This window comes from Lithobates pipiens, unplaced genomic scaffold (genome assembly GCF_037356315.1).
Source record: "Lithobates pipiens isolate NorthernLeopardFrog02 unplaced genomic scaffold, aLitPip1_a1.2 Scaffold_30, whole genome shotgun sequence".
NCBI lineage: Eukaryota > Metazoa > Chordata > Amphibia > Anura > Ranidae > Lithobates > Lithobates pipiens.
Genome location: NW_027507791.1, coordinates 10247444 through 10271254, shown reverse-complemented (window position 1 = coordinate 10271254; position 23811 = coordinate 10247444). Strand labels below are relative to the sequence as shown.

The window sequence follows — 23811 nt, the reverse complement described above, 5'->3', positions numbered from 1 at the left end:
GGGAAGACCCTTGAGCGCTAGTAGACATGATGGGGTTGATTTGCACGCTTGAGAGTGCAAAATCTGGTGCAGCTGTGCATGGTAGCCAATTGGCTTCTAACTTCTCAGTTAAGCTTGGACAAAAAAAACAAAACAAAATCTGTACATAGGACATGGGGCCCTTCTGTCTGGGGGATCCTGTCTCAGTATGGATAGAACCATAGAATCCAAGCAGAATAAAGAAACTAAAAACTGGCACTGAAGCAGCCCTTCTGAAGAGTAGAAGCAACTCTGGCTGGCAAAGGGAGGGAGGTAGAGAAGGCACTTCTAAGTGCAGTGTTTGGACAGTTTATTTGGTTGACGCAATAAAATACACTTACAAAATGTAGAAGTACAGCAAACTCATCTGACAATCATAAATAGAGGCAGAGTTCCTGCCCTTGTGGCTCCAGATCCCCTTGCTGACCAGCGATGTAAAGGAAGACCTGTCATTCGGGAATGCACACCGCACAAACTGGTAGTGACGTCAGGGTGGCGGAGGTTACGCATTTCCGAGCATGCACACAACACTCCTTCCTCAGACCCAAAAGGCCCCTTGATTATTTGAGTCGTGAATTCCACTGCGACCCTCGGATGACAGGTCTTCCTCCATATCAGCTCATCACATCTCTCCCACCCCTGCTGATTGGCAAGAGGACCCGAAGCCCCAGGGGCAGGAATTCTGACACTTTTTGTGATGGTCAAAGGAGCCCACTTTACTTTTACATTTTGTAAGTGTATTTTATTGTGTTGGCCAAATAAACTGTTTAACCACTTCAATACCAGACACTTTCGCCCCTTCCCGCCCAGGACAATTTTCAGCTTTCAGCGCTGTTGCACTTTGAATGACAATTGTGCGGTCATGCTACACTGTACCCAAACAAAATTTTTATCATTTTGTTCCCACAAATAGAACTTCCTTTTGGTGGTATTTGATCACCTTCTGCGTTTTTTATTTTTTGCTAAACAGACTAAAACGAAATGTTGAAAATTTTTTATTCATTTCGGTTATAAAATTTTGTTTTCTCCTTCACTGACGGGCACTGATGAGGATGCACTGATATGTAGAATTGATGGGAACCAATAGGCGGCACTGGTGAGCACTGACTGGCAGCTGTGATGGGCAGATAGGCGGCACTGACGGTTGACACTGATGGGCAGCACTGATGTTGAGGTACTGACAGGTTTTACTGCTGGGCACTGATTGGCACTTTGGGCACTGTGAGATATGTTTTTAATTAGGGTACTGACTGACAGCTGAGGGGCACATCTGAGGTGTTGTAGCACATCTGAGGGGGCTGTGCTGATAATCAATATGCCCCTCTGACAGGGAGAGCATCCGATCGGCTCTTCCTGTCAGTGCAAACCGAGAAATGCCATTTACCGGCACTTCCTGGTTCTCACGATGATCAGCTGTGATTGGTCACAGCTGATCACGTGGTAAGAAGCCTCTTACAGAGGCTTCTCATCACAATCAGAGATTCGGGGTGTCAGACTGACACGCCGCAATCGCCACGCTGCGCGCCCCGGCATGTTATCCTGCTTGATGTCGTATGACGCCCAGTCAGGATAACACAACCACTTCCCGGATGTCATTCTGCATACAGCGGGCGGGAAGTGGTTAAATACTGCACTTAGAACCCTTCTGGAAGCTGACTGGTTTCTATGCAGAGCTGCACCAGATTGTGCACTCTCCAGTTTTAGTAAATCAACCTGTGTCTACAGTGCATCTGGAAAGTATTCGCAGTACTTCACTTTTTCCACATTTTGTTATTTTACAGCCTTATTCCAAAATTGATTATTTTAATCAAACATCTACAAACAATACCCCATAATGACAACATGAAAGAAGTTTGTTTGAAATCTTTGCAAATTTATAAAAAAAAATAAAAAATCCAATGTACATAAGTATCTCAGCCTTTGCCATGACACTCAAACTTAAGCTTAGGCGCATCCTGTTACCACTGATCACCCTTGAGATGTTTCTACTTGATTGGAGTCCACCTTTGGTTAATTCCGTTTATTGGACATGATTTGGAAAGGCACACGCCTGTCTATATAAGGTTCCACAGTTAACAGTGCATCTCAGAGCATAAACCAGGCCATGAAGTCAGAGGAATTGCCTGTAGACCTCCGAGACAGGATTGTATGGAGGCACAGATCTGGGGAAGGGTACAGAAAAATGTCTGCAGCATTGAAGATCCCAATGAGCACAGTGGCCTCCATCATCCTTAAATGGAAGAAGTTTGGAACATCCAGGACTCTTCCTAGAGAGAGCCTCCCGGCCAAACTGAGCGATCCGGGGAGAAAGGTCTTAGTCAGGGAGGTGACCAAGAACCCGATGGTCACTCTGACAGAGCTGCAGCATTTTCTCTGTGGAGAGAGGAGAACCTTCCAGAAGAACAACCATCTCTGCAGCACTCCACAATTCACGACTGTATGGTAGAATGGCCAGCCGGAAGCTACTCCTTGGTAAAAGACACACAACGGCCTGTCTGGAGTTTGCCAAAAGGCACCTGAAGGACTCTCAGACCATGAGAAACAAAATTCTCTGGTCTGATGAAACAAAGATTGAACTCTTTGGCCTGAATGGCATGTGTCATGTCTGGAGGAAACCAGGCACTGTTCATCACCTGCCAATACCATCCCTACAGTGAAGTGTGTTGGTGGCAGCATCATGCTGTGGGGATGCTTTTCACCAGCAGGGACTGGGAGACTAGTCAGGATTGAGGGAAAGATGAATGCAGCAATAAACAGACATCCTTGATGAAAACCTGCTCCAGAGAACTCTGCACCTCAGACAGGAGTGAAGGTTCATCTTTCAACAGGACAACAAACCTAAGCACACAGCCAAGATAAACAAAGCAGGGGCTATGGGAAAACTCTGTGGATGTCCTTGAGGGGCCCAGACTTAAACCTGATTGAACATCTCTGGAGAGATCTGGAAATGGCTGTGCACCGACGCTCCCCATCCAACCTGATGGAGCGCGAGAGGTCCTTTAACCACTTGCAGACCGGACCATTTTGCTGGTCAAAGATCAGACCACTTTTTGCGATTCGGCACTGCGTCGCTTTAACTGACAATTGCGCGGTCATGCGACGTGGCTCCCAAACAAAATTGACGTCCTTTTTTTCCCACAAATAGAGCTTTCTTTTGGTGGTATTTGATCACCCCTGCGGTTTTAATTTTTTGCGCTATAAACAAAAATAGAGTGACAATTTTGAAAAAACGCATAATTTTTTACTTTTTGTTATAATAAATATCCCCCAAAAATATATAAAAAAACATTTTTTTCCCTCAGTTTAGGCCGATACGTATTCTTCTACATATTTTTGGTAAAAAAAATCACAATAAGCGATTATTGATTGGTTTGCGCAAAAGTTATAGCGTTTACAAAATAGGGATAGTTTTATAGCATTTTTATTAATAATTTTTTATTATTTTTTTTTTTTTACTAGTAATGGCGGCGATCAGCGATTTTTTTTTATTGTGACTGCGACATTGTGGGGTACCCATCGGACATTTTTTGACACATTTTTGGGACCATTGTCATTTATACAGTAATCACTGCTATATAAATGCAGTGATTCCTGTGTAAATGACACTGGCAATGAAAGGGTTAACCAGTGGGTGGCAGTGTAGGGGTTAAGTGTTCCTAGGGGTGTGTTACTAACTGTGGGGGGGTTGGGCTTTCATTTAGTGAACACTGATCTCTGCTCCAATCACATGGAGCAGAGATCAGCGTCACTAGTTGCTAGGCAGAATGGAAAAATGCTGTTTACACGGCATTTCCTCCATTCGGCCGCTCCGTGAGACGAACGTGGGGATGCCCGCGGCGATCGAGTCCGCGGGTCCCGCGACCGGACTCACGGGGGTCCCGACCAGCGCGGGAGCGCGCCGCCGGCATTGAATATTGGACGTACCTGTACGCCAATATGCCTGCCCGTGCCATTCTGTCGACGTACATCGTCGTGCGCTGGTCGGGAAGTGGTTAAAGAAGAATGGGAGAAACTGCACAAAAATAAGTGTGCCAAGCTTGTAGCATCAATACTCAAAAAGACTTGGGGCTGTAATTGGTGCCAAAGGTTCTTCACCAAAGTATTGAGCAAAGGCTGTGAATACTTATGTACATGGGATTTTTTTATTTTTTTTTATAAATTTGCAAAGAGTTCAAACAAACTCCTTTCATGTTGTCATTATAGGGTATTGTTTGTAGAATTTTAAGGAAAACAATTTAATCCATTTTGGAATAAGGCTGTAACTAGGGTTGTCCCAATACCACTTTTTTAGGACCGAGTACAAGTGCCGATACCGATACTTACTTTTTTTTTTTTTTTTTTTACAAGCACTGATAGGTGGTGCACACTGATGGCTGGCACTGACTGATGGCTGGCAGTGGCACTGGCTAAATGGGCGGGATTTCCAAGCAAGCAACGGTGTAACAACATATTCGGTGACCCATCACAGTTTGCTACGGAAGTGACGGTCCATCACCGCCATCTTGCTACACCCCACACTAAGGATACACTAAGAATGGGGAAAGCAGACATGTTGTTACACCCACTAGAGTTTTGCATTTTACACATATTTATAACCGTAAAGTGCGTTTATATAGTGAAATACAGTACTTGGAACTCCGTGTGATTGGTTAGATGTTGAATTTTAAAAGCAGCGAACTTCTGTCAGATTAGTAAAGCTGTGAGATGACCAGGGATGCTTTTAAAAATCAACATCTAACTAGTCACAGAGTTCTAAGTACTGTTTTTCACTATATAAACTCACTTTACTGTTATAAATATGTGTAAAATGCAAAATTCCAGTGGGTGTAACAACATGCCCGCTTTCCCCCTTCTTAGTGTATCCTTAGTGTGGACTAGTGTGGGGTGTAGCAAGATGGCAGCAACGGAACGTCACTTCCGTCGCAAACTGCGATGGGTCGCCGAATGTCATCACACTGGCAACACGGAGCGTCACTTCCATTACCGAATGTGATGGCTCTGGTCACCAAGCCCTGCACTCTATGCTTGAGGACTCGCACTCCGCCCGCTGTCTCCCATCACAGGTATCGGCTAAGGCATCAGGAGCAAATTCTCGGTATAGGTCCTGATACCGATTTTAGTATCGGTATCGGGACAACCCTAGCTGTAACATAACAAAATGTGGAAAAAGTGAAGCACTGTGAATACTTTCCGGATGCATTGTACTGGGCCAGTATAATCCAGTGGAGAGAAGACACTGGAACACTGGTTACCATGATGTCTGTTCGGTCAGTATACTCTAGTGGGGGGTGGACCCTGCAGAGCTACTAGACATGATGCTAGGTTAGAATACTCCTAGAGCATGGTACCCAGGACAAGGAATAATGATATCACATAACCATTCTTGTAGTTAACGTGTTTCCCTAAAAATAAGCCCAGGTCTTATATTAATTTTGGCAACCAAAAAACACAGTAGGGCTTATTTTCAGGGTAGGGCTTGCCATTTAATGTGCTGTCTTCTCTACCTTTCTCCCTCCCTCCATACCTTTTTTATTTTTTCTCTTAATTGAAGGATGCAAAGCAGTGTGATTGGATCTTGAACCTGTATTTATATTTTGGCACAATGTAATGTGTACGATGTGTTTTGTTTGTCTTTGTTGTTTGTTTACTCTCTCTCCTTAATTGCCTACCCTTAGAGCCGGTTCACACTGCGGGCGATGCGAGGCGACACGACTTGCCTCGCCGCGACCTCAGCGGCAACTTGCAGATGACTTCTGTATAGAAGTCAATGCAAGTCGCCCCGAGGTCGCCCAAAAGTAGTACAGGAACCTTTTTTCTGAGTCGGAGCTCTCAGAACGGTTCCATTGTACAGAACGGGGGCGACTTGCGAGAGCGAGGCGAGTCGTGTCGCCTCGCATCGCCCGCTGTGTGAACCGGCTCTTACCCATGCTATCCCCCTTAAAGCGGTAGTAAACCCGCAATTTTTATTTTTTTATTTTTTTAAACCTGCAAAGCAAAAGGCATAATGAGCTAGTATGCACCGCATACTAGCTCATTATGAAATACTTACCTTAGAACGAGGCCCCGACATCTGGCCCGATCCACGCCGAGGGAGCCGACATGCTCCCTCGGCGTCTCTTCCGGGTATCGCGGCTCCGGCGCTGTGAGTGGCCGGAGCCGCGATATCGTCACTCCCGCGCATGCGCGCGGGAGATTTCAGTCCGGCCGCACGAGCGCTGCCGGATTTCCACGGAGAGAACCCCCTTGTGCGCATGCGCCGCTGCAGTCAGCGGCGCATACCGAGGGGAATATCTCCTAAACCGTACAGGTTTAGGATATATTTTTTTTACCTACAGGTAAGCCTTATTATAGGCTTTCCTGTAGGTAAAAGTTAAAAAATTGACCATACAAACACTTTAAGTCTATTATGAATGCTGCTGCTAGACTAATACACCTCACTAACCGATCCATGACTGCTGCTCCTCTCTGCCAATCCCTTCACTGACTCCCCCCTACTCCACCGTGTGAAATTCAAAATGCTAACCATAACATACAAGGCCATCCTTAACATCGCCAACCTCATCTGCAGACATCGTCCAAATCGTCCCCTCCGCTCCTCCCAGGACCTCCTGCTTTCTAGCTCCCTTGTTACCTCCTCTCATGCTCGGCTTCTCCAGAGCCTCTCCCATCCTTTGGAACTCCCTGCCCCAGTATATCCGATCGGCCCCAAACCCTGTCCACCTTTTAGGAGTTTGCTGAAAACTAATTTATTCAGGGAAGCCTATCCCACACCCACCTAACTGTCCCTGAGCCACCCCCATCAAATCATTCTCTGCAGCTATTACCTTTTTGTACCACCACCTCCCTTTAGAATGTAAGCTCTATGAGCCGGGCCCTCCGGTACCTTTTTGTATTGAACTGTATTGTCCCCCCCCCCCCCCCTATACATTGTAAAGCACTGCATAAACAGTTGGCACTATATAAATAATACGTGTATAATAATAAAAAAAGATACAAGAAAAGTGGGTGTGGGCTGCTAGAGTCCTCTCTATTACAGTAGTATATGGTGGGAAAGGTGTGTGTTTCTGCTATCTGTTGTGTCAGGTACCTTATTATAGCGCCGCTCTAGGCTTCCATAGCCCGCCTGAGCTCTCTTCCATGATCCGAGCATTGCAGAGGGAGAGGGGGGGGGCCCGAGATCCCGCACTGACAGACAGGACAAGAGGCGGAGACAACCACTTCAAACTAGGGCTTATTTTCGGGGTAGGGCTTATATATTGCAGCCCTCCTGGAAAACCAAGGTAGGTCTTATTTTTAGGGTAGGTCTTGCTTTCGGGGAAACACTAGTCTTTTTAGCCATGCAAGATGGCCTCCGTAAAATTTCTGTTTTTATCTCTTCTTATCCTGCAATGACCCCAAAGCTGGAATAGTCATGTCTGTGTTTGTGTGTTTATTTCTTGTAGCTCACCGACAACAATGTAGCCTGGCAGAGGTTCCTTCCTACTGGTCCTATTGCGCTTCTCCCCGTAAGTTTTGTGTTTTTTGTGCTGTGGAATAGCCAAGATCCTTCTTTCATCGTTTTGTGTTCTTATTTAACTGGTTAGAGAAAAATGTATTATGTACAGTCATGGTAGCTGACCGTCTCTAGATTGCCCCTGGTGTCTGCCAATGTCACCGTCCAGTGTGCTCAGCACTTTTCTAATTATTAATAATGTGCGGCACTCTCAAAACAATACCAAAGACTATCAATGGAAAACAATTTAACAGAATTAAGTAAATATATACTTTAAAGTGGTTGTAATGGCTCAAGTTTGTTTTTTACCTTCATGCATTCAATGCATGAAGCTAAAAAAACCTGTGTGCAGCAGCCCCCTAATACTTACCTGAGTCCCATCATGATCCAGTGATGTGCATCAGAGTCTCAGCTCTCTGGGGACTCTCCCTCCTCAGTGGATGAGACTGGCTGCTGCTGCTGTCAATTACAGCTATTGAGCCAATGAGGAGAGAGAGGGGGCAGGGCCAAACTGCGGCTCTGTGTGTGAATGGACATGCAGAGCAGAAGGTTGGGAGGCCTCTAGAAGGAGTTGGATGCTCCGAGCGTGTAGCCTTGTCTTCTCATCCGGTCCTCTATCCTTTCGGTGTGCATTCCACGCTGGTTAACGCGGCTTCCCGGGGCTCCTCCAGGCTCCCGAGCGGGCCATCCTCCTCTCCCAGCAGTCCTGCAGGTCGGATATATGAGGAATCCACATCTACATATCCAGCAGCAGATGAGCGTTTTTATCTCGTGAGTGTTATTAATCAATTGTAATTAAAGCATTTCTACTGGGATACTACGTTTAGCTAGCGCTTCCTTCCCTGTGTTCTTTTACCCTATTTGTACCTATGGAACCGTTCAAATAGGTGTGACACACGATTTAAAATAGGCTTTTGCACTATGTTTGGCGATTTTTTTTTATCTGAGACTTGCATTGACATCTATGCATGAAGTCGGACAGATGTTGGCAAGCCACACATAAAATCGCACAGACCAGCGGCGTTGAAGTAGTGTAATTTCAAGGCGGCATTCAGGGTGTATTATCACTTTAAATACACTAAGGCCCAGCCATACACTGTGAGAATTTCAGGTCTGTTTGGCAGGAACCCGGTGGAGATTCGATCAGTTAATCGACAGGCTAAATGTACCAAGTTGATCAATCGACTTGGGTACAACCAGCCTGCTGGATTATCTTGCGATTATCGCTAGCTGCTGCGATAATCACTCTTTTTTTCTCTCAGTGGGGGTAGCTTCCCTCGCTTGCAGAAGACAATGGCCCAGCAGGAGGGATTTCCGCATCAACACTGTCTTTATTGATGGGGGAATCAAGCAACCTGTGGCTGCAGGAAAGAAATTCACTCCGTGTATGGCTGGCTTTCCTAAAGTAAATGTGTGATAAAAACACATATGGTGTAATGTAAACAGAACTAGAATTCTGTGTATGTATGTATATGTACAGTGGTGTGAAAAAGTGTTTGCCCCCTTCCTCATTTCCTGTTCCTTTGCATGTTTGTCACACTTAAGTGTTTCGGAACATCAAACCAATTTAAACAATAGTCAAGGACAACACAAGTAAACACAAAATGCAATTTGTAAATGAAGGTGTTTATTATTAAAGGTGAAAAAAAATCCAAACCATCATGGCCCTGTGTGAAAAAGTGATTGCCCCCCCTTGTTAAAACATACTATAACTGTGGTTGTCCACACCTGAGTTCAATTTCTCTAGCCACACCCAGGCCTGATTATTGCCACACCTGTTCACAATCAAGGCATCACTTAAATAGGAGCTGCTTGACACAGTAAGGTCCACCAGAAGATCCTTAAAAGCTACACATCATGCCGAGACCCAAAGAAATTCAGGAACAATTGAGAAAGAAAGTAATTGAGATCTATCAGTCTGGAAAGGGTTATAAAGCCATTTCCAAAGCTTTGGGAATCCAGCGAACCACAGTGAGAGCCATTATCCACAAATGGCAAAGACATGGAACAGTGATGAACCTTCCCAGGAGTGGCCGGCCGCCCAAAATTACCCCAAGAGCGCAGCAACGACTCATCCAAGAGGTCACAAAAGACCCCACAACAATGTCCAAGGAACTGCAGGCCTCACTTGCCTCAGTTAAGGTCAGCGTTCATGCCTCCACCATCAGGAAAAGACTGGGCAAAAATGGCCTGCATGGCAGAGTTCCAAGGAGAAAACCACTGCTGAGCAAAAAGAACATCAAAGCTCGTCTCAATTTCTCCACAACACATCTTGATGATCCCCAAGACTTTTGGGACAACATTCTGTGGACCGATGAGACAAAAGTGGAACTCTTTGGAAGGTGTGTGTCCAAGTATATCTGGCGTAGAAGGAACACTGCATTTCATAAAAAGAACATTATACCAACAGTAAAATATGGTGGTGGTAGTGTGATGGTCTGGGGCTGTTTTGCTGCTTCAGGACCTGGAAGACTTGCCGTGATAAAAGGAACTATGAATTCTGCTGTCTACCAAGATATCCTGAAGGAGAATGTCCGACCATCTGTTCGTGTACTCAAGCTGAAACGAACTTGGGTTCTGCAGCAGGACAATGATCCTAAACACACCAGCAAGTCCACCACCGAATGGCTGAAGAAAAACAAAATGAAGACTTTGGAGTGGCCTAGCCAAAGTCCTGACCTGAATCCTATTGAGATGTTGTGGTATGACCTTAAAAAGGCCGTTCATGCTCAAACCCTCTAATGTAACTGAATTAGGACAATTCTGCAAAGATGAGTGGGCCAAAATCCCTCCAGGACGCTGTAAAAGCCTCATTGCACGTTATCGCAAACGCTTGGTTGCAGTTGTTGCTGCTAAGGGTGGCCCAACCAGTTATTAGGTTTAGGGGGCAATCACTTTTTCACACAGGGCCATGATGGTTTGGATTTTTTTTCACCTTTAATAATAAACACCTTCATTTACAAATTGCATTTTGTGTTTACTTGTGTTGTCCTTGACTATTGTTTAAATTGGTTTGATGTTCCGAAACACTTAAGTGTGACAAACATGCAAAGGAACAGGAAATGAGGAAGGGGGCAAACCCTTTTTCACACCACTGTATGTGTGTGTGTGTGTATGTGTGTGTGTATATATATATATATATATATATATATATATATATATATATATATATATATATATATATATATATATATATATATATAATGGGGGTGGGGGCCCCATTGTTCACTTTTTTTTTTTTTTTTTTGTGGGTCTTTTTTCTTTTTTTTTTTTCTTCTTCTTTTTTTTTTTTTGTGTTAAAGTAGTTAAGATATGTATTTATTATATATGTAAGTTGGGAATTTTTTAAATATGTGTAATGTTCTACAAAAACTTGAAATAAAATCAGAATTGATATATATATATATATATATATATATCCGCATCCACCGTTTCCCATGTGCTCGTCAAATTGAAGAAAAATGTGTGAAACTCCAGTGAGTGAATCTGCTCACCTCGGATTCAACTTCTGAACAAAGAGAAGGTTAAAAACGGGCAGCTTTACATCAGAAAAAGGGGGCACTCCACTTTTCCATCATAATTACAACCTTGGCCCATTAAGACACTTTACCAGGTGTTCCTCAAAATAATAAAAGCGAAGGATCCAGTGCTCTGTATGAAATTGATCTTTATTGTTTTAAAAGAAAGCATCCCGACTACTCCCATATTCATATAGCAGGGAATGGCGTGTCTCTTTAAAGCGAATCTGCACCAAAAACATTACATAAGGCCCCTTTGACACAGGCTGTCTGATCAGGTCTGCCTGTCAGTTTTTCAGACGGACCCAATCGGGCCCTCCAGGCTCTTCTATAGAGTGGCGGTCTGCTGACACCGGATGCCATGCAATCCTATCCTCAAAAAAACAGACGGATGGTGGTCCTATTCCCCAATAGTCTGGCAGAACCTGGTACAGTTTCTTAAAGGGGTTGTAAAGTCAGAAGGTTTTTTTTTTTTTTTTTTTTAATCTTAATGCATTCTATGCATTTAGATAAAAAGCCTTCTGTGTGCAGCAGCCTCCTGAGCCCATCTACACAAAATTTTAAACGCAACACTTTTGTGTTTGCCCCTATTTATCATGAGCTGAACTTAACCACTTCAATACAGGACATTTTTACCCCCTTCCTGCCCAGACCAATTTTCACTGCTGTCGCATTTTGAATGACAATTGCGCGGTCATGCAACACTGCACCCAAATAACTTGGTATTTGATCACCTCTGCGGTTTTTATTTTTTGCGCTATAAACAAGAGTGACAAGTTTGGGAAAAAAACTAAATTTTTTACTTTTTGCTATAATTTGTGATTTTTTTTTTTTTTTTTCCTCAGTTTATGTGGATACATATTCTTCTACATATTTCTGGTTTAAAAAAAAAAAACAAAATCACAATAAGCGTATATTGATTGGTTTGCGCAAAAGTTATAGCGTGTACCAAATAGATGATAGTTTTGTGGCTTTTTTTTTTTTTAACTAGTAATGGCCGTGCCAAACTTGGGATTTTTATTCTTATGCCGCGTACACATGATCAAACAATCGGGTGGAAAAGTCCGGCAAACTCAAGTCCGCCGGACAATCCCCCCGTGTGTGGCCTCTGGCGGACTTTTTTTTTTTTTTTACCCGAAAGTACGGCAGACTTAGAAAGTAGTTTTGCACTCCAATCTTCCCGCCGGACTTGCATTTCGGCTAATGCAATCCGGCCGTGTGTGTGCCAGTCCGCCGTACTTTTGAAATGAACGGACTTTTCCCGCCCGGAAAAAAGTTCCGCTCATTTTGAGCACGTCTCCAGGTAGGCGGGGCCCGCGAAGAATGCGTCGCTGGCCCCGCCACCTGGTATGGACTTAAAGGGGAACCCCAACGCCGAAAAAATCGGCGTGGGGGTCCCCCCCAAGGTCCACATCAGACCCTTGTCCGAGCACGCTACTCGGCCGGCCAGGAAAGGGGGGGACGAGCGAGCACCCCCCCCCAGAGCCATACCAGGCCGCGTGCCCTCAACATGGGGGCACCTTGGGGAAGGTATCAAATACCATCAAAAGAAAGCTCTATTTGTGGGGAAAAAAAGAATGTAAATTTCGTTTGGGAGCCATGACGCACTACCGCACAATTGTCAGTTAAAGCGACACAGTGCCGAATCGCAAAAAGTGGTCTGGTCTTTGGCCAGCCAAATGGTCCGGGGCTTTGGTGGTTAATACATGTCTTGTGTTCCTCACCCTGCAAGTTTCCTGACCGTCCACATCATTGCCTCCTCTTGACAGGTTTCAGACACTTGCAGTTCATTAGTCTGGTCCACGTCTCCGGAACATGCCGCTGAGCTTCTTAACATGGATGATGAAAACTTTGTTGATGCTGTCAATTCAGCTTTTGTAAGTACTTTTTTGTTTTTTTTTGTTTTGAAGCATTGCATAGATTATGTAGTTATTGTCCATCATGATTTCCATGACATCCACAACAGACAATACAAAATATACCCCAGCACCAAAATCAGCCAGCATAGGGGAATGGATTAAATTCTGATTTTACCATTATATTAAGAACACAGTTCTGCATACATTTGCAGTTCCATGTGTAAGGCACACACCACACCCAGCTGGCTTTTTAAAGCATGGCTCTTCCGATTCATGAGATTTCCAACACTGGACATACAGCATATAGGAATTGAGGAACTTGGCGCCCTGCGGTGGCTGTGCATTGCCTTTTAAAGGGGAAGTCCAGCCTGAGCTTTTTAGGTTGGGCCTCTCCTCTGGGTCACAGGAGTGCAATATATTTTGCACTCCTCTGACCCGTTTTCAGCGGAGAGCAGTCTGGAGTCCACTCTCGTCACCAAGTTCAGTCGAGGCAGCATATCATCCCAACTTCCGAAGTCTGGATCCGCCAGGTGCCTTGACTGATGGCAGTCTCAGCAAGCCATTGATGGCTGCTCCACAGCTCAGCACTCCAATGAGCATGGAGGAGATGAGCAGGAGAGATGCTGACTGATGGGCAGCATCTCTCTGCTCGGGGAGGGGAGAGAACCGACCCATCGGCGGTGTTCAGTGGCTCGGCTCTCAGTGAAGAGGCGGCGGGAGACAGCTGCAGCATATGTCTGATGATCCATCCACATAGGTAATTATGAATATTAAAAAACATCTTAACACTTTAACTACTTTCCCTACCGGGCCAATTCTGGCATTTCTGTCCTACATGTAAAAAAAAACATTATTTTGCTAGAAAACGTAGAACCCCCAAATATATGTATATAATATTTTTTTTCAAGCAGAGGCTCTGGCCTTCAGAATAAAATGGTGGGTGTTGCAATTTATTATGTCACAACGTATTTGCACAGCAATTTTTTTGGAAAAAATACACAATTATTATTTTTTAACCGAAATGATTATTGTAGAACAAATCAGCATTACAATGTCATGATCAACAGAAATACAGTTTAATAAATTTGAATGCAAAAAACACAGTATATACCAGAATTTTTGTTGTTCAAATATAAAAGACGATGTTATGCCGAGTAAATAGATACCCATCATGTCACGCTTCAAAATTGAAAATGCTTGTGGAATGGCGCAAAACTACAGTACATAAAAATTTCCACAACACTCTGTGACACTTTAAATATTTTTACAGGATACCAGTTTAGACTTAGACCCCATTCACACCTGAGCGTTTTGTAGCCCTACGCCTGAAGCTACAAAACGCTGGAGGGGAAAAAATCCATTATTCTCAATGGAGATGGTTCACATCTCCACTCCAAGTCGCCTGAAGCCCTACGCCTGAAGCTCAAACAAGTTCCGGACCCTTTTTTGTCGCGCGAATCGGGCTGATTTGGGCGTTTTCATTCCCATAGAAACTAATGGAAACGCTCGATTCGAGAGTTTAGCGCGACAACGAGCGTTTCTATGGGCGTTTTGACGCTGTATCTGCAATGCTTAACATTGGTGACCTTTTGCCCTGCACAAATTCGCGGTAAAAAACGCCGCGAATCGCGGTAAAAAACGCCGCAATCGCGGTAAAAAACGCCACGAATCGCGGTAAAAAACGCTTGAAAAAGCTACGCTCAGGTGTGAATGCAGCCTTAGAGAAGAGGTCTAGTGCTAGAATTCATTTACTTTTTTTTTTTTTTTTACACAGTTCCTTTTAAGTTTTTTTTTTTTTTTTTTTTTTTTTTTTTTTTGGATCACTTTTATGCTTATCACAAGAAATGTAAACCTTGTGATAGAAATAAGTAATAACTGGTCCTCCTTTTTTTTTTTTATGGGGGGTTCATAAGACCCCAAATCTCTCCTCTACCCTGCAAAGCATGAGATAAAAAAAAAAAACATTGATCTCTGCTTCCTAGAAAAAAAAATAGCAGTGTTTACATCTGCCAGTGTCGGAAGTCATTTCATGACGTCATGTCCGGCCTCCCAGGAGCAAAGAGATGGCCGGGGACCATCTGGTCCATGGCTGGCTCCGTGGTAACCCGGTGGAAGCACCGGATCAGATCCTGGGCTCTCTGATCACACAGGAGAGCCTGGAGAAGGTGCTTGTAAAAGCAATCCAGCTGCTAATCAGCCACTAGTATGGCTTTTACAAAATAGGGAATCGCAGGCTGATAAAGATACCAGGACTATGCCTGTAGCTCCAGGTATTATCCCAGTATAAACACTTCAACCTAAGGACGTCCTATAGTTGGGAAATTACAAATGTCTAGTCCTCCAGATGTAGTTAGTGGCTGCATTAATTTTTTTATTTTTTTCAGGGTATGATTACTTTATTTTCACCTGGTGATCCTGGTTTTACCTGTTGAGTAACACATTTCCTGTCTTAGGATGACAATGCTCACTTACTGTACTGTATCTATAGAGGGGCAGTGTTGTTACCCTAGGACAGGAAGTGTGTTGGGGACTACAGAAGACCTCCCTCTCTCCATAACACAAGGAGGAGGTAGTCTGCACTTTCTGATAAGTGTTTAAGACAGGACTGCAGAGCGCACTGGCACAGGACCACACTAGATTTTTAGCGAATAAACAGATTTTTATATTTATTTTTTTGCACTTCTCAAACTGATATAAGAAAACATTAAATGATATATTTAAGGGAACAAAAGAGAACTTTATCATTAGGGTTTACATATACTTTACTTTAAACATTGATTTTTGCCATCTTCTGTCTTTTCACAGTGGAGCAGCGAGTACCACTCAGAATTCATCTCCTCCGCCAACTCAGTGCTCCGTTCAGTCGTATCTCTCCTCATGCCAAGTGGAACTCCCGCACGTCAGCTTCCTCCCAGCGTCTCCGCTGTTGGGGAGAAGAGTAGGGCTGCTTTTCCACTGGGATTGGGTCACGCCCCTGAATATGTGCGCCAGCGGGTGGCTTTAATTGGGTAAGGTGACAATCATTAGATGATTATTATTTATTTAATAGGGTGAGGTGACAGTAGGTTATTTAACGGCTCTGATTAGATGACATGTAGAGATGAGAATGTTTGTATATTGTTTTTTTTTTTTTTTTTTTTTTTTTTTTTTTAGAGATGCCGCACACAGAGTCCACCCGCTGGCAGGACAAGGTGTTAACATGGGCTTCGCTGATGTGGCCAGTTTACTCAATCATCTGAGCAGTGCTGCATTTGATGGACGAGATTTAGGTAACTGCAGTACGGAGATGTCATAGAGCTTCCCAGGAGATATGGAGTGGTATATGGCGTTATAAGCTTGGTTCACTGATTTTGTCATGTTACAACCAAAAACGTAAATGTATTTTATGTAATAGACCAACACAAAGCGGCACATAATTGTGAAGTGGAAGGAAATGATTTTCAACATTTTTTACAAGTATGTGAAAAGTGTGGGGTACATTTGTATTCAGCCCCCCGGAGTCAATACTTTGTAGAACCCCCTTTCCCTGCAATTACAGCTGCAAGTCTTTTTGGGGATGTCTCTACCAGATTTGCACATCTAGAGAGTGATATTATTGCCCATTCTTTGCAAAATATCTCAAGCTCTGTCAGATTGGATAGAGAGCGTCTGTGAACAGCAGTTTTCAAGTCTTGCCACAGATTCTCATTTGGATTTAGGTCTGGAGTTTGACTGGGCCATTCTAACACACGAATATGCTTTCATTTAAACCATTCCATTGTAGCTCTGGCTGTATGTTTAGGGTCGTTGTCCTGCTGGAAGGTGAACCTCCGCCCCAGTCTCTTGCAGACTCTAACAGGTTGATTATACCATGACAAAATTTGGAAAATTTCAAGGGGTATGAATAAGTTTTCAAGGTATTGTAGGGGCATGCATTATGGACCGATGGATAAAGTTAGCGGGTGGTTATGAAGCAATAGAGAGGTGGGGCATGGTTTGTGATGTGATGAATAAAGCTAGGGTTGTGGTTTTAATGGAGAGATGGCCGCAGATAAGGGCGTGAATTTATGGAACGATGAACAAGATATTTGGAGGGGGGCACACCCTAAAAGATGCATTAAAGATGGTGCAGCCATAAGACCATACAACAAAGTATTACAGCGCACACATACAAAAAAAGACATTTACCTACTGCAAGGCTATTTAAAACACCTAGACCTTTATGGAGCTAAAGCCCCCAGGATCTCCCAATCTATGGATAGTGTAGGAGATACTAATCATGGGGTACTTTGTCACAGTAAGTGGGCTTAAGCACAATATAGCAATACGGTGTGACCAAATACCCATATTTTTTGAAACTATCTAGGTGTTTTAAATAGCCTTGCAGGAGGTAAATGTCTTTCTTGCATGTGTGCGCTGTAATATTTTATTCTTTTATGGAGCAATGGACGCAGATAGAGGCACGCTTTGTTTTCGAGCGATGGACGCAGATAGAGGCATGCTTTGTTTTCGAGCGATGGACGCAGATAGAGGCACGCTTTGTTTTAGAGCGATGGACGCAGATAGAGGCTTTTTTTTATTTTTTATGCTGCGTTGGACGCAGATAGGGATGTGAATTTATGGAGGGATGGATGCAGATGGGGCATGGGTTTTTATAGAGTGGGGAATGAAAGCTATAGGTGTGGTTTATAATAATGCTTTCCTAAGAGAAAAATGAGGTTGCCATTTCTAATAATGCACGGTGCCAAACTTTTTTTTTGGGGATCCTCTGACTTCAATACCTTTTTTTGTGTTACTGACCTGAAACAAGTATGCATAACAGGAATGTAACCGTAAAGTCAGAAGTCCTCATCTGCTTTAGGCAAGGGGGAGACAGTGTGGCAAGTAGCATTTTTAGTTTGCAGCCCCAATGTTTGTCTCCAGAATGGCTTCCTTCATTTTGTATTCTCAATGTAAAAATGTACTAAAACACATTTGTATTAGATTTTTATTTTTTGTGTGAATAGACTAGTTTTCTGCTTAGTTATTATCAGTGCACATACCAGCATCTGAGTGCCCGTCATTGTGCTTCCCATGCAGTGTGTACATCCTTGTTTAAGCATTGTGACCCTGAGAACTACAAGCCGCAAGCTGTTCTCCCTTTTACACTTTGGATGCAGTGCTGATTCTCCATTACACAGGTCTTCTCATGGTCTCTGCTGTCCTATAGGAACCTCTGCAGATCTAAATAGTCTTTACGTTTCTCTTCTGTCAGGATCCACAAGACATCTCCTGGCATATGAGACAGAGCGGCAACGCCAGAACCTCCCTTTAATGGCTGCTATTGACATGCTGAAAAGATTATACAACACAAAACTGCCCCCAATTGTTCTTCTGCGCACTTTTGGTCTCCAAGCTACAAATGCAGTGACACCAATAAAGGTAGGCTGTCTTCCACATTCCGTGTGCTGTTGGTGACTAGGTGGGGTGTGTGGGCTCATCTAACTTTGTATTTTTCTTTCACCTCCAGGAACAGATCATCGCATTTGCCAGTAAATGATGCTTCATCCAATGACGATCAATATATAATTTATTGGCCATCATTTCTTGTTATATTTTGTTTATAATAAAGATATGTTTTACACGGATTTTAAATATTTTTTTCCTATGACATCAGATGAAACAGTCAAATGAATGCAGTGTAAAAATAATGACTGAGCTTATATCCATATTAGAATTACAGCTGGGTTTGAAGAACATCACTTATTGCCTAAGCCGGCCATCGATGGATCAAATCTCGGCCAATTCAGCAGGGATAGACCCAGATTTAATCCATCTATGGGCAGGCTGATTATACCCAAGTCGATCTATATGTTCTCCTTGGGTACAACCAGCATGTTGGATTTTTAACATGCAACTATTGCCAGTAACTATAGCCGCTAGCAGTAATCCCTGTGCCCCCCTCCACTAGGAGGGATTCCCCATGAATAATTGACCGTTGATGGGGGAATCAAACAGTTTGCAGGAAAATAAGGAAAGGGAAATCGCAATCTATCCCCCTGGATGACGTAATTTTTTACGAAACGCGTAGGGATGAGCGATTCGCTAACATCACCCCGTGCGAAGGAGTTGTATCCAGGAAGGCCGGCGTAACGGACTAAAAGCTGAGGTCCACCCTAAAATGGACCTCCGCTCATCGAAATCCCCCCCCCTCCGGCGCCACAATTGGCACCTTTCAGGGGGGAGGGGGGGGTGCAGTTACCTGGATTATCCAGGTAACTGCACCCACTTCCGGGATAGCTGTCTGCGGAAAGGGGCGTAGATTACGCCCCTTTCCGCAACTGCCCGCCCCTTTGCGCAAGTGCCCCGCTGCCTGCTGGGAAACAGTTCCCAGAGGCAGCGGGGACCGTCCGGATTGCGCCGCGCGGCTCGCGCATGCGCAGTAGGGAACCGGGAAATGAAGCCGAAAGGCTCCATTTCCTGATTCCCATACCCAAGATCGCGGCGGCAGGACCTGACAGACGACCTAGCGATCGGCTTCGGGTGCCGACATCGCGGGCGCGCTGGACAGGTAAGTGTGACTATTTTAAAAGTCAGCAGCTGCAGTATTTGTAGCTGCTGGCTTTTAAAAAAAAAAAAAAAAAAAAAACGCGGAGTCCCGGTGGACTCCCGCTTTAAGGCTGATCTTTCCTTTGTGCTTTTCTAAGTGCAATTTTACCTTTTTATATTTGAATCTATATTAAAGGGTTTTACACTATTGGAGCTTCATCTTTTTTTCATGCAACTGGTATATATCTGCGAGATGTTTTAACATATGGGAGATGATTAAGGATGCCTGCTTGATAATCTGGTCACGACATCGGTGAAGTGAGGAGAGCAGCTGAGGTCCTTTTTGAAGTGGGAGATCATTTACATGCTGTATGTGACCCTCTGTAGTGGGGGGTCATGAAGTTCTGGTAAGGAGTGATTTTGGTTTTATGGTGGTGGATCAAGCACTTGTCACACAGTAGAAGATCCGATAATTCTTCATTCATCTATATTTCTATTTAACAAGGACTTTGTTGAAATTTGCACGTTTATATAATTAACACATTGGGCGTTTATCATATTGTTTATTGTTGATCACTATTATTTATCCTATATCCCCCAATTTCTTATGAGATAGGGTGCAATAGGTCTATTCGATGTTTGCACATTATTGAGTTCATGCTTAATGGGTTCTTACCTTTTATAGAATTTCATGTGGTATTTATGGTTTAGCGCAGCTTATATAATTTTTCATCACCTGCCTAAGACTAGCTATGCTGCTACCTGCACTGGAGGTGGAGGGCAGCTGTATTTTTTAATGTGAATAAAAAGGCAACAATGCCCTCGAACTGTAGCAAGCCATAACACTTCTTATTTTTAAAATGGCAACTCACAAAAGTAGAGAGAGATGTGCCGTTAAAACAATGTGGTCCACTGAGCAGCTCTGCTGTAGTTCAGTTGTGTGGGGTTCCTAGGGTAGGACAGCGGTGACAGAGCTTCCTGATAGACTCGAACAGGCAGAGAGCGAGGAGATGACACCACTTCCGGGTACTCTAGCGGTGGATGCAGCATGCGTTTGGAACATGCATACTCCTTCAGGCCAGATGGACTGATGAAGGGGCCCCAATGCTGCATCCGACTAAGTGCCCAGAGGTGACATCTCTTCACTCTGCATGTCCCCAAGTCTACCAGGAAGCTCTGAAATCCACCAGCGGTGTTCTACCCTGAGAACCGCACACAGCTGGGCTACTCCAGAGCTGTTCAGCAGACCACATTGTTTTAATAGAAACTCACAAAAGTAGAGAGCTATTTTTAAGATTAAGAGTCTCATGTCTTGCTACACTTTGTGGAAGACATGAAGAAAGGGAACAGCATCCCGAGTCCCTTCCAGCTCTTCTGGAACTGACTGCCCCAAGGTGCACAAGCACCTTGTGGCACTATATCTTAGAGACATATCCCATCGCAGGGGTGTCAAACTGGCGACCCTCCAGCTGTTGCAGAACTACAAGTTCATGCCTTTGCCTGCGGGAGTCATGCTTGTAACTGTTAGCCTTGCTATGCCTCACGGGACTTGTTCAACAGCTGGAGGGCTGTAGTTTGACACCTGTGCGTATAGTCCATTTGGTTTTTAAAGGATAAGTTCAGCTTTGGGAACACGTTACACATTCCACCCCAAAATTGGATGAACATGTACCGTGTTCTGGGTGCTGTAGCCCCCTTCTCTGTGGCAGCAATACGGGGAGAAGTTCCCTGTACTAGCTGTCACTGTTTGAAAAAAAACAGTATGGCCGCGTCATTTAAAGACAGCTCTGGGTGTCTGAATGAACTACAAGCCCCAACATCTTTAGTGGCTGTCGGCTTGTAGTTCTGAATGAACTACCATGGCGCTGTGGTAGTTGATTGAGTCTTCCTGTCAGGGAGAATCGGCTTACCCATACGGGATATACGGGCACACGTATACACTGACCGTGTACAGGAGACCTGCATGGCATCATTGATTTGTTGATCGCTGGTGCAATGCCTTCCAAGCTCCCTACTAGAGGAAAATAATTTATTTGCACTTTTTTTTTTTTTTTTTTACCTGCAAAAAAAAAAAAATGTGCATTTATTTTTTTTAAAGTGAACTTTCTTCTTCAAGGACTTTTGTCACCTGCCTGTAATGACTCCAAATACCCACTCTCCTCACAGCTGTGTTTTTAAACATCCCATACAGACAAGTCTTGTGCTTCTTGCTGGGCTGTGACAAGCAGATGGAGTACAGAACTTACTCACCGCAATCCATGGAGAAACGGGATAAATTCAATTGAACTGCCTGATTTTTCAGGCTGACACCCATTGACACAAGCACCGCTAAAAAGTGACAGACATCAGTGACTCAAAGCACTTTACAGCAAATTAAATAATTTTATTTAGTCATTGTTACATTTTAATAAATTAAATACCAGTACTGCAACAAGGAGCAGCTGGTTAGAGATGGTCAGTGCAAATTGCATATTATTCTAGATTAGGACATGAATATACAATTATGACGAACTCTCTATTCCCTTAATCAGAGAACATTAAAGCGGGAGTAAACCCAGTTTAAAAAAACACTTACATTCCCGGCATGCCGGAAATGCTAACTTTCACATTGGTTGTGCTCTCAACCAAACTTTCAAACCATCCAATAGCTGGTTTCATAACTGATCACATGTGCAGCATTATGGCAGTTGAAGAATCATTAGAGGCCAAGATGGCAGCTTCCTTGACTGAAAACGATAGAAGGGTTTACTTCCACTTTAACCTTTAGAAACACATTTTTGGGCTAAATCCTAAGGTGTGTCATAAGACTCATGATAAGGCACTGGGTTTTGATATTGCTGCTGGCGCTACTACAACAGTAACAGGGACTGCAACACATGGAAAGCGGCTCCGAGCGTCCAACTCATCTCCACATTTCGCACTTTTTTGCTTAGCTGAAATGAAAAAGCCAAAATGTGATTTAGAAGGTGCAAAAAACACGAAATGAGCATCAGGAAAGTGCATTTACCTGCAAAACGGTTCCGTCCTCGAAGCCAAAGCCTTCCCTGAGCAGAGCGGTGATGTAGGTCAGATCCATACACAGGAAGTGGCTGTGAGATGAGTCGCTGGTCATGTGATCACACACTGTGGGAAGACGCAAGCTTTTCATAGTTTGCCATAACACATTCCCTCCATATCTAAAGAGAAACGTCTCTGATGCAACCTTTTCCTGGCCTTTCTGAGCTTCAGATGGTGCAATTTTGCTTTCAGAAGAATTTGCATAAAACTTTTATTTATAAAAACACAAATTGTCACTTTTTATGCAAGCAGAAGATCCCCTGATGGCAGAAGCTATGCTAGATAAAAAATAGACTATCATGATGAACACGGGGGAGTTAAAGCCTTGTTTTTTTTAAATTAAAAATAAATACATAAACATGTCATACCTGCCTGCTCTGTGCAGTTGGTTTTCCACAGAGCAGTCTGGATCCTCTTCTCGAGTCCCACGTCAGCATTTCTGGCTCTTGCCAGGTGCCCCCAACATCAAGCAGCTTGCTATGGGGGCACCTGAGCAGAGTCGCTTGTGTGGCCATTCACACAAGAAGCCGTGGCCAGGCTCTGCCACCATCTCCTGATTGGCTCACTGGCTGTGAATGAGGATAGCGGGAGTCAATGGCTCCTGCTGCTGCCGCCAAAAGCCAATCAGGAGTGCGAATCGCCGGAGAGGCAAGGCTCTCCTGGACAATCGCTGGATCGAGAGAAGGCTCAGGTAAGTATTGGGGGGGCTGCTGCACGAATGCATGAAGGTAAAAAACCTTGTGCCTTTACAAACACTTTCGGGCACTTTCACCCCCTTCCTTCCCAACCCAATTTTCAGCTTTCATCGCTCTAGCGCTTTCAGTGACAATTACGCGGTCATGCTACACTGTACCCAAATGAAATTGTTATTTTGTTCGCACAAATAGAGCTTTATTTTGGTGTTATTTATTCACGACTCCGTTTTTAATTTTTTGCGATATAAGCGCAAAAAAAGCGTAAATTTGGAAAAAAAACAATATTTTCTTTTTTCTATTTGAAAAGAAATCCAATAAAATCAGGGGTCAAGTCCTGGGAAAAAAAGTGTGGGAACTCCCACCCAAGATCCATTCCCCCACCAAAAAAAAAAAAAAGGTACGCTCATATGCATATATACTTCACAGAAAATACAGTACAACATTTATTGTAAAGTGCCAGTTTACAAAAACAAAATAACGTGTCAAACAAAACAATCAACACAATGGGTGATGATCTTTCCCTCGCAGGGAATTTCTACCACAAATACACCCTGTTCCAAATTCTGTTACACAGCCCATTAGAAAATATCCCACAAACAGGAATAAGTATTGGCAGGGTATTGCAGAGTATTGGCAGGGTATTGCAGAGTATTGGCAGGGTATTG

At 43.8% G+C, this 23811-nt stretch overlaps 2 protein-coding genes across 5 annotated transcripts in view; one reads left to right on the top strand and one right to left on the bottom strand.

Moving 5' to 3' along the window:
• The window catches only part of COQ6 (coenzyme Q6, monooxygenase), a 28194-nt gene extending 9701 nt beyond the window's left edge, over positions 1-18493 (top strand). For both annotated transcript variants that reach the window (XM_077463676.1, XM_077463675.1), the window contains exons 8-13: positions 7461-7523; positions 12798-12905; positions 15693-15895; positions 16041-16156; positions 18121-18287; positions 18376-18493. In XM_077463676.1, coding sequence (XP_077319802.1) covers positions 7461-7523; positions 12798-12905; positions 15693-15895; positions 16041-16156; positions 18121-18287; positions 18376-18405 — 687 coding nt within the window. In that variant the 3' untranslated portion in view covers positions 18406-18493. The remainder of the gene's footprint in view (positions 1-7460; positions 7524-12797; positions 12906-15692; positions 15896-16040; positions 16157-18120; positions 18288-18375) is intronic.
• Positions 18494-21756: 3263 nt separating this feature from the next.
• ENTPD5 (ectonucleoside triphosphate diphosphohydrolase 5 (inactive)) overlaps positions 21757-23811 on the bottom strand; it is a 71585-nt gene continuing 69530 nt past the window's right edge. For all 3 annotated transcript variants that reach the window (XM_077463679.1, XM_077463678.1, XM_077463677.1), the window contains 2 exons: positions 22402-22517; positions 21757-22327 (listed from right to left, as the gene is read on the bottom strand). In XM_077463679.1, the coding sequence (XP_077319805.1) occupies positions 22244-22327; positions 22402-22517 (200 nt within the window). In that variant the 3' untranslated portion in view covers positions 21757-22243. The remainder of the gene's footprint in view (positions 22328-22401; positions 22518-23811) is intronic.